Source organism: Garra rufa, chromosome 15 (assembly GCF_049309525.1).
Source record: "Garra rufa chromosome 15, GarRuf1.0, whole genome shotgun sequence".
In the NCBI taxonomy this organism is placed as follows: domain Eukaryota; kingdom Metazoa; phylum Chordata; class Actinopteri; order Cypriniformes; family Cyprinidae; genus Garra; species Garra rufa.
Window position 1 is genome coordinate 37,637,868 of NC_133375.1, and position 11,807 is coordinate 37,649,674.

General features: G+C 29.6%; 1 protein-coding gene across 1 annotated transcript; it reads left to right on the top strand.

Moving 5' to 3' along the window:
- The first annotated feature begins 1,245 nt into the window (after positions 1-1,245).
- cdk20 (cyclin dependent kinase 20) lies at positions 1,246-8,724 on the top strand. The gene is made up of 8 exons (XM_073819561.1): positions 1,246-1,524; positions 1,646-1,759; positions 3,012-3,200; positions 3,285-3,406; positions 3,517-3,579; positions 6,977-7,100; positions 7,208-7,363; positions 7,437-8,724. Exons 1-8 carry the CDS (start codon positions 1,450-1,452, stop codon positions 7,626-7,628), a joined length of 1,035 nt encoding a protein of 344 aa, XP_073675662.1. The 5' UTR covers positions 1,246-1,449; the 3' UTR covers positions 7,629-8,724.
- Positions 8,725-11,807: the final 3,083 nt, after the last annotated feature.

Sequence of the window (11,807 nt, forward strand, 5' to 3'; positions counted from 1 at the left end):
TAACCATTTAGTCATAATTTTGACTTTCATTTCATATTTTTGTCATAATTATGACTTATTTTGCTATAATTTTGTCTTTTCATCTCAAAATTCTAAACCTTGTCATAATTTTCACTTTCAATTAACATTTTTGTCATAATTATGACTTATTTTGTTCTTTTCTTTTCCTCTCAAGGTTCTAACCATTTTGTCATAATTTAGAATTTTGTATTTTGTTGACTTATTTTGCTATAATTTTGACTTTTCATCTCAAAGTTTTAAACCTCTTGTCACAACTTTGACTTTTATTTCATATTTTTGTCATAATTATGACTTATTTTGCTATAATTTTAACTTTTCCTCTCAAAGTTCTAAACCTTTTGATATAATTTTGACTTTCATATTTTGTCAATTATGAAATATTTTGCTATAATTTTGTCTTTTCATCTCAAAGTTTTAAAACTTTTGTCACAATTTTGACTTCCATTTCATACATTTTTCGTAATTATGACTTATTTTGCTATAATTTTGACTTTCCAACTCAAAGTTCTAAACCTTGTCATAATTTTGACTTTCATTTCATATTTCTTTCAATTAACATTTTTGTCATAATTATGACTTCTTTTGCTACAATGTTCTTTTCCTCTCACAGTTCTAAACCTTTTGTCATAATTATGACTTCTTTTGCTATAATTTTGAATTTTCATCTCAAAGTTCTAAATCTTTTTTCATAATTTTTACTTTAATTTTGTGTTCTTGTCATAATTAGACTTATTTTGCTATCATTTTGACTTTTCATCTCAAAAGTTCTAAACCTTTTGTCATAATTTTGACTTTCATTTTATATTCTTGCCATAATTATGACTTATTTTGCTATAATTTTAATTTTGTCATACAGAATTATAATCATTTAAACATGTTGCTTTACAAATGCTGGTATCTGTCACAAATGAAAATCAGTTTAAGGGAAATAAGAACAGTGAGCGCAATCGTTTATGATTAGTCCGTTCAAAACAGCGCTTAGAAAAGTAACAGTTGCCACATGACAGATTTGTTTATACTAGAGCCGTTAAAAAACTAAAATAAAAACTATGCTAATAATATTTAAATTAAAATATTAGAACATTATCCTTACGTTTTTGATGAAAAAATATCGTTTGTCCTTTTTTATTTATGCGGTTGAATAGAAAAAAATCATTACGTAGTGTTTTTAAAAAGACTTTTGTCTACAGTCGCTTGCCGTACAGAAACGATCTCCATGACAACTGCTATTCGCTGCAGCAGAGCATCATCGGATATTTACCACAGATGATCTCTTCGGAACAGTCGTCTTGCTAGCAACTGTTTTCCTTCTGTTTTATTTTAATATTTTGCACAGTAACTTTACAAAATACTTGCCAACGCGTGAATGGGAAGCAAAGACACATTTCTGCTTCGCTAGCCTGCTAACGTTAGTTGTGGAGTAGTGGAATGGATCAGTACAGTATTCTGGGCAGGATTGGGGAAGGAGCTCATGGAATTGTTTTCAAAGCTAAACACATCGAGGTAAGACTGGACTGTTGTCGGAATATCTGTATTCATCCAGTGAAATGACCAGAGGTTACAAAAGCTGAACAATAGGTCGCTGTCTGCACGCTTCTGCATTGCTTCATCTGTTTCTGTTCAGACAGGAGAGACGGTCGCTTTGAAAAAAGTGGCTCTGCGAAGACTTGAGGATGGAATTCCAAACCAGGCCCTACGAGAAATCAAAGCCCTGCAAGAGATTGAGGACAACCAATATGTAAGATATCGCAATAAAGATCATCTATTTTGCTTAGAACTTGACGTAACTCTACATCTATGCAACTCACATTCTATAAATATGGAATTACATTCGTTGCACACAATATAAAAGTTTTAGTAAATCATAATTATCATATAAAATTCGAAATTACGACATACTAAGTCAAAATGATGACAAAAATATGAAATGAAAGTCAAAATGATGACAAAAGGGTAACAACTTTGAGATGAAAAGTCAAATTGTGACATACTAAATCATAATGACAGTCGTTTATGAGATGAAAGTCAAAATTATTATATAAAAAGTTTAAATGATGACAGTCATAATTATTTTGAAGACACAATTGTGTCATACTTCTAAGATAAAAAGCTTAAGTTGACATGCTAAGTCATGACAGTCATTTATAAGATTAAACTTATTTTTTATGAGATAAAAAATTATTATGACAGATTTAAGAGATAAGAAAATGAAATGATGGGATACATTTAATTGTGACTAAAAACCTATAAGATAAAATGTTAAAATTAATCCAAACAATCCAAATTGACACAGCTGAAATCATGACATAAGTTATAATTTTGAAAGCAGATGTATAATTATGAGATGAAAAGTCAACATTATGACATGCCAAAGTTATTAATGAAATGAAAGTCAAATTATGATATGACAAAAATGATGACAGTCATAATTATCAGGTGAGACAGACAAGTCATGACAGCCATTTATGAGCTGAAGGTTTTTATTTATGAGATATTTATGAAACATACATCTAAATTAGGATGTCATAATTATAACATACTGTCTTGATAAGTAATTTTATGAGATGAAAGTCAAGGAAAAGTTATTTATGAGCTAAGAGTCAATATTATGACATAAAATCAGTTATGACATACCAAGGCATAATTATGACAAAAAAGTAGTATTTATGAGATGAAGAGATGTAAATTGTAAAATGTTAAGTAATTTATAAGATAAAAACAATATACAATTACAATATACTAAGGTGAAAAGTCACAGTATGACATATACTATGTCAAAATGACAAAAATGTCATATATATATAATTCTAAGATTTCGTCACAGTTACGACTTTTTATGCCATTATGATTTATAAAAGCATTATTTTTTTATGGCAGAAATAGGTTTCTATACTGTGATGGTTTGGATATCTGGGAATCCTAACATATATTACTTAGAGTTTCATCATTTGATCTCATTATTTAATTTATATTTATGATCATCTCTTTAGGTGGTGAAGCTGAAGGACGTCTTCCCTCATGGCACAGGCTTTGTGCTGGTGTTCGAGTACATGTTGTCAGATCTGTCTGAAGTCATTCGGAATTCCCAGCGTCCTCTCACCGCATCCCAGGTCAAAGGTTACATGATGATGCTGCTAAAAGGAGTGGCTTTCTGCCACGAGAACTCCATCATGCACCGGGTGAGACTGTTTTCCTGATCTCATCACATTTATCCTTCACTGTGATCTGTCCTATATCTAAGCTTTACATGTTTCTGTGTGTAGGATCTGAAGCCTGCAAACCTTCTAATCAGCTCAACAGGTCACTTGAAAATAGCTGACTTTGGTCTGGCCAGGCTCTTTTCCAATGAAGGAGATCGTCTGTACAGTCACCAGGTGGCCACCAGGTGATAGTTCACTCAGAGCTTCTGTCAAGCCTGCATTGAGCTACACTGCAGCGAATTTCAGCGCCAATATAGATCATATGGCTAAAAATATTTGTTGTTCTGTGTTTCAGATGGTACAGAGCACCTGAACTATTGTATGGTGCCCGGAAATATGACGAAGGAGTTGATCTCTGGTAGGAACTTTTCAGTAATGAAATCAAAGTTCACAACTCTTTAATGTAATATTGCGGTGTTTACTATTAAAAAAAAAACCTGATATAAATACGTTTTATATAAATTGATGTCCGCGCCGGTTTATTAACAATTGTGACTTCAATCATTCAGTTCAAACGATTCATTAGCAAACACCAGATCAAAAGAGCCATTCATTTTTTGAATTTTGACATCGCTTGTAATTAAAAAGCAAAATACGTCACAATTAAGACAAGAATATGAAATGAAAGTCAAAATGATGACAAAAGGTTTCAACTTTGAGAGAAAAAGTGAAAAATTATAGCAAAATAAGTCAAAATTATGACAAAATCTGAAATGAAAGTCAAAATTATTACACTAAGTCATTATAAGAAAGTCAAAATTATTACATAAAAAGTCTAAATTATGACAGTCATAGTTATGAAACGTTGAAATTATAAGTCAGAATCTACAAAAAGTTGAAATTATGTCATAATTTGATAAGCTACAATTATGAGATGGACAGTTCAATTTATGACACGCTAAGTCATTATGACATCATTTATGAAATGAAAGTCAGTTGACAAAAGTTGACATTATGACAGTCATAATTATGAAAAGTTAAAATTATGACATACTAAGTCTATATTATTATTACAAATTGTGACTTGGATCATTCAATTCAAACGATTCACTAGCAAACACCAGATCAAAAGAGCCATTCATTTTTTGAATTTTGACATCGCTTGAAATTAAAAAGCATGTATTGTGATGGACAAAACTGAGGTTTTTGAGGCTCTGAATCAGTTAAACAATTGCGTCGCAAAGCGATTCACTGTTTTGAAGCGTTATGATCAGATTGTGTATCGCGAATTAATCGATTCAGATTGGGACTTTAAATTGTGTATCGAGAATCTTTTGATTTAGATCAGAACTTTCCATAATGCGAATCGTTCGATTGAGATTGAAACTTTGGAGAAGGTTTGCGAATCATATGGTTTAGATCGGAACTTCGAAGCAGATATGTGAATCTTTTGTTTCAGATCAGAACTTCGGAATGGGTTTGTGAATCTTTTTTAAAATTCAGATTGGAACTTCAGAGTGGGTTCGCAAATCATTTGATTTAGATCAGAACTCCGAAGCGGGTTTGTGATTTTTTTTTTTGGGACTATGTAGGGAGAATCATTTGATTTAGATCATAAGTTTGGCAGGGTTTACAAATCTTTTGATTCGGCTGATTTGTAAATCTTGTAATTAAAAAGCATGTATAGTGATGGATGAACTGAGGTTTTTGAAGCTCTGAATCAGTTAAACAATTCCGTCGCAAAGCGATTCACTGTTTTGAAGTGTTATGATCAGATTGTGTATCACAAATTAATCGATTCAGATCGGGACTTTAAATTGTGTATGGAGAATCTTTTGATTTAGATCAGAATTTGGAGAAAGTTTGCAAAGTGAATTCGAAGCTTTTGATTCAGATCACTACTTTGGAGAATGTCAATGCAAAAGATTTGAGTTAGATCGGAACTTCGCATTTGTGAATCTTTTGATTCAGATCGGACAGGTTCTCGAATCATTTAGCAAACTGAATTATTTGCGATTCACACTCCAAAGTCCCGAATTCAAATTATGGTTCATGAGTCATTATTCAGATCAAGACTACATAGGGTGAATCATTTCATTTAGATTGGAACTCTGATATTATGAATCATTTGAATCAGATCAGAACTTTGCATATTGTGAATCGTTTGATTCAGATCGAAACTTTGGAGAAGGTTTGCAAATCATTTAATTTAGATCGGAACTTCGAAGTGAATTCAAAGTTTTTGATGCAGATCAATGCAAAAGATTTGAGTTCGATCGGAACTTCGCATTTGTGAATCTTTTGATTCAGATCGGACAGGTTCTTGAATCATTTAGCAAGAATTATTTGCGATTCGCACTCCAAAGTCCCGAATTCAAATTATGGTTTGTGAGTCATTATTTAGATCAAGACTACATAGCGTGAATCTTTTCATTTAGATTGGAACTCTGATATTATGAATCATTTGATTCAGATCAGAACTTTGGAGTGGGTTTGAGAAATATTTGATTTGGATTGGAACTTTGAAACAAATTCGTGAATATTTTGAAGTCCCTAACTAAAATGATGGTTCCTGAGTCATCATTCAGATCGGATTACGTAGCATGATCGCGAATCATTTGATTAAGATTGGAACTTCGGAGCAGATTTGTGAATCTTTTTATTCAGATCAGTCAGGTTCGCAAATTATTTCGGTTTCTGAAGTCCCAAACTGAAACGATGGTTCCCGAGTCATTATTCAGATCGAAACTACGTAGGGCGAATCATTTGATTTAGATTCCAAGTTCGAAGTGGGTTTTTTGATTCAGATCGGACAGGTTCGCAAGTCATTTTGTGAATTGAATGATTTGCGATTCGTTCTCCAAAGTCCCAAACTAAAATGATGGTTCGCAAATCATTATTTAGATTGGGACTACTTAGGGCGAATCATTTGATTTAGATTGGAAATTCGGAGCACGTTCTTTTAATTCAGATTGCACCGTTAGAGCACAGAATACGAATCATTTGATTCAGATCGGGACTTCGACACAGGTTTGCAAATCATTTGTTTCAGTTTAACACTTTGATGCAGGTTTGCAAATAATTCGATTCAGATCGCAGAAGCGCAGATAACAAATCATTGTATTTGGATCGGGACTTTGAAGTGGGTTCACAAATAATTTGATTCACATTGATCTTTGTGTATCGCAAATCATTTGATTCAGATCAGGACTTCGCACATTGCAAATCCTTTTTTCTTATTTCTGTTTTACAAAACAAACCATTAGGCAGTACAGTTATAAAAAAGGGAGAAAGAAAGTATACACAAATGTAAATCCCATAAGAAAAAATTAACTGTAGTTTTACTATAGTTAAAGTGATTTTCAGGGGTGTAGAATTTAATAGGGATGCTATGACATCCCTACCAATATCCAGCAATAATTTTGATTGAACAATTAAATGTCTGTTGTCTGCCATTATGTCCCCACCAATGCCAAAAAAAAACTGTGCCCTTGAATATGAGTGACACGTTGTCCCGTCCTCGCACCGGTGAACACGTCTTCAAAAAAGACATGTTGCAATTGTGCAGTTTTAATTTCATGGTAAATTTAAGAGCCTTGGAATTTTCGAATATTTAAAAGATATTACTATATTAAGTAAATCAGTTCTTACTAATAAGGAATTGTTAATAAATGTCAGAATTCGTTGTATAATGAGTCAAAGTTGTATTCAAATGAGTATTAAAGTATCCTTACTGAATTTTGTGTCCACTAGATGGCAGTATTGTCTGTTCTACACTCAGCAGTTGTCTCTGTCTCTCATCTGGCGTGTTTCAGGGCTGTGGGCTGCATTTTTGGGGAGCTGTTGAATAACTCCCCACTTTTCCCTGGAGAGAATGACATTGAGCAGTTGTGCTGTGTTTTACGAGTGCTGGGAACTCCCAACCAGAAAGTTTGGCCAGTGAGCTCTCATTTACATTCACTATGCCTGTTAATCATTACAGTTTAGACAGACAATGGGTAAACAATGTGTGAATGCTTTGCCTATGTCATGTTGATCCAATCTAGGAAATAACAGACCTACCAGACTACAATAAGATCACATTTAAAGAAAACCCCCCAATTCCTTTGGAGGAGATCGTGCCTGACACGTCACCACAAGCTGTGGACCTGCTGAAGAAGTTCCTCGTCTATCCATCCAAACAGAGGATCAGTGCTAGACAGGTGCACATTTGAAATGAATCGACTCAGTCGTGTAACTCTAGTGACATTCATAATACCCTGTCTCTCTTCTTAGGCTTTGCTCCATCCGTATTTCTTCACGGACCCTCTCCCGGCTCATCATTCAGAGCTGCCCATCCCTCAGCGTGGAGGAAAGCACTCCAGACAGCGCATGCAGCCCCCTTACGAATTCACAGTGGATCGACCTCTACACGAGAGCTCGGTGGACCCGAGTCTGATTCAAAGACATGCGCGGAGTTGTTTATGACAGCGGTATGAGCAGAAATGTAGGGCTTTGCAATTTTACACAAGGAAATGGCGCAATAAGTCATGCACATTTATTTACTTTTTAAGGGCAATGAAAACAAAAATAAAATGTTTGAGTTATATGTTATAAAGCTACATTGTTGAAGAATAGGCTATATAATGTATCAGTTTTGCTGAATATACATTCAAACAGCATTTGATTAAATTTCATAAAATATTTCCAAGAAATAATCAAATATGGGACAAAAAGGCAAAATTATTACATAAAAAGTCAAAATTATGACAAAAAGTCAAAACATTTGTCACAATTATGATTTTTTTTGTTAGTATCATTTACTAAAGCGTGATTTGTTTAATTATTTATTTGCGCATATTATTTATTATAACGGTCTATTATACAGGAATAGGCTATATAATACAGTATTTCAGTTTTGTTGAGTATACTTCTAGTGCATTTTCAAATGGCATGTCTAGCTTTACTTTTCTGTGATTTGTGTTTAAATTTCATCAAAGATTTTCAAGAAGTAATCAATAATGGGATGAAAAGGCAAAATGACAACATAAAATGTCATAATTATGACAAAAAGCCAAAATGTTTGTCATAATTATGATTTTTTGTTTTTTTGTTATACATTTACCAAAGCAGGATTTGTCATTTCCTGAGGATGAAACAATAAATAAATAAATGTGCAAATGATTTATTATAATGTTCTATTATATATTTCAGTTTTGTTGAGTATACTTCTAGTGAATTTTCAAATGGCATGTCTAGCTTTATTTTTCTGTAATTTGTGTTTAAATTTCATCAAATATTTTCAAGAATTAATCAATTATGGGGTGAAAAGGCAAAAATACTACATAGAAAGTCATAATTATTACAGAAGGTCAAAATAGCTGTCGTAATTATGACTTTTTGTAATTATGATTTACCAAAATGTGAATTGTCATTTCTTGAGGATGAAACAATTGATAAATAAATAAATGTGCAAATTATTTACTATAATGCTCTATTATAAAGGAATAGGCTATATAATATTTCAGTTTTGCTGAGTATACTTCTAGTGAATTTTTAAATGGCATGTTTAGCTTTACTTTTCAGTGATATGTGTTTAAATTTCATCAAATATTTTCAAGAAAAAATGTATTATGGAATGAAAAATTGAAATTTTGACTTATTATCATAGTATGAAGTCATATTGATTAGATGAATAAAAGTCAAAATTATGACAAAGAAGTAAATTTTGACATACAGAGTTCAATTATGACTGAGCTGTAGTTATGACAAAAAGTGAAATTTTTTTTGTTTAATTCATAAAAGTTTATAAAATATTTTAAAGAAAAAATCAATTATGAGATAAAAATATGTAATTATGACTTGAAGTCATATTTATGAGATGCAAGTCAAAATTATGACAAAAAGTCAAAACATTTGTTAAATTCATAAAAAAAAATCAATTATGGGATGAAAATGTGAAATAATGACTTATTTAAAAGTCGAAACGTTTGTCAAATTCATAAAAATTCAAATTTTTAAAAGAAAGTCAAAATTATGACAAAAGAGTCGTAGTTGTGACAAAAAGTTAAACAAATGTGTTCAATTCATAAATTTTCATAAAATATTTTAAAGAAAAAATCAATGGGATAAAAATGTGAAATTATGCCTTAGTAATAATTAATAAATGAAGAAAATATTTATGAGATGAAAGTCAAAATTATGACATAAAGAGTTAAATTATGACTAAAAGTCAAAACATTTGTAAAATCCATAAACATGAAAAACAAAAATAAGAAAAAATTAATTATGGGATGAAAATGTGAAATAATGACTTAGTTATAAATATGACATTAAGTCATGTTTATGAGATGAAAGTCAAAATTATGACATAAAGAGTTGATTTATGACAAGGTGTTGTAATTTATGACAAAAAAGTCAAGATGTTTGTCAAATTCATAAATTTTTTTTTTTTTAAAGAAAAGATCAATTATGGGATAAAAATGTAAAATTATGACTTGAAGTCATATTTATGAGATGAAAGTCAAATTTATAACTAAGAGTTAACTAAATTTGTTACATTCATAAAATTTCATAAAATATTTTAAAGAATAAAATCAATAGTGGGATAAAAAATTTAAATGTGAAATTATGACTGAGTAATAATTTTCACATGAAGTCATATTTATGAAATGAAAGTCAAAATTATGACATAAAGAGTTAAATTATGACAAAAGTCGAAACATTTGTCAAATTCATAAAAATTCAAATTTTTAAAAGAAAGTTAAAATTATGACAAAAGAGTCGTAGTTGTGACAAAAAGTTAAACAAATGTGTTCAATTCATAAATTTTCATAAAATATTTTAAAGAAAAAATCAATGGGATAAAAATGTGAAATTATGCCTTAGTAATAATTAATAAATGAAGAAAATATTTATGAGATGAAAGTCAAAATTATGACATAAAGAGTTAAATTATGACTAAAAGTCAAAACATTTGTAAAATCCATAAAAATGAAAAACAAAAATAAGAAAAAATTAATTATGGGATGAAAATGTGAAATAATGACTTAGTTATAAATATGACATTAAGTCATGTTTATGAGATGAAAGTCAAAATTATGACATAAAGAGTTGATTTATGACAAGGTGTTGTAATTTATGACAAAAAAGTCAAGATGTTTGTCAAATTCATAAATTTTTTTTTTTTTAAAGAAAAGATCAATTATGGGATAAAAATGTAAAATTATGACTTGAAGTCATATTTATGAGATGAAAGTCAAATTTATAACTAAGAGTTAACTAAATTTGTTACATTCATAAAATTTCATAAAATATTTTAAAGAATAAAATCAATAGTGGGATAAAAAATTTAAATGTGAAATTATGACTGAGTAATAATTTTCACATGAAGTCATATTTATGAGATGAAAGTCAAAATTATGACATAAAGAGTTAAATTATGACAAAAGTCGAAACATTTGTCAAATTCATAAAAATTCAAATTTTTAAAAGAAAGTTAAAATTATGACAAAAGAGTCGTAGTTGTGACAAAAAGTTAAACAAATGTGTTCAATTCATAAATTTTCATAAAATATTTTAAAGAAAAAATCAATGGGATAAAAATGTGAAATTATGCCTTAGTAATAATTAATAAATGAAGAAAATATTTATGAGATGAAAGTCAAAATTATGACATAAAGAGTTAAATTATGACTAAAAGTCAAAACATTTGTAAAATCCATAAACATGAAAAACAAAAATAAGAAAAAATTAATTATGGGATGAAAATGTGAAATAATGACTTAGTTATAAATATGACATTAAGTCATGTTTATGAGATGAAAGTCAAAATTATGACATAAAGAGTTGAATTATGACAAAGTGTTGTAATTTATGACAAAAAAGTCAAGATGTTTGTCAAATTCATAAAAACTATTATTTTTAAAGAAAAGATCAATTATGGGATAAAAATGTAAAATTATGACTTGAAGTCATATTTATGAGATGAAAGTCAAATTTATAACTAAGAGTTAACTAAATTTGTTACATTCATAAAATTTCATAAAATATTTTAAAGAATAAAATCAATAGTGGGATAAAAAAATTAAATGTGAAATTATGACTGAGTAATAATTTTCACATGAAGTCATATTTATGAGATGAAAGTCAAAATTATGACATAAAGAGTTAAATTATGACAAAAGTCGAAACATTTGTTAAATTCATAAAAATAAAATAAACAAAATCAATTATGGGATGAAAATGTGAAATAATGACTTGGTTATAAATATGACATAGCAAGTCATATTTATGAGAAGAGTTAAATAATGACAAAGTGTTGTAATTTATGACAAAAAAGTCGAAATGTTTGTCAAATTCATAAAAATATATATTTTTAAAGATAAGATCAAAATAACAACATAAAGTTGAATTATTAAATTATGACAAAAAGTCGAAACATTTATTAAATTCATAAAAAAGAAAAAAGCAATTATGGGATGAAAATGTGAAATAATGACTGCAAGTCATATTTATGAGATGAAAGTCAAAATTATAACAAAGAGCTATATTATGACATAAAGAGTTGTTATTATGACAAAAAAGTCTAAACATTTGTTAAATTCATAAAATGTTAAAATACTTGAAAGAAAAAAAACAATTATGGGTTGAAAATGTGAAATAATG

Bases quoted from the DNA above. Each gene is read 5' to 3' on its own strand.
- cdk20 (XM_073819561.1), top strand. From the start codon at position 1,450: ATGGATCAGTACAGTATTCTGGGCAGGATTGGGGAAGGAGCTCATGGA. The intron at 1,525-1,645 runs GTAAGACTGGAC...GTTTCTGTTCAG, and splicing joins TCAAAGCTAAACACATCGAG to ACAGGAGAGACGGTCGCTTT. The intron at 3,580-6,976 runs GTAGGAACTTTT...GGCGTGTTTCAG, and splicing joins GACGAAGGAGTTGATCTCTG to GGCTGTGGGCTGCATTTTTG.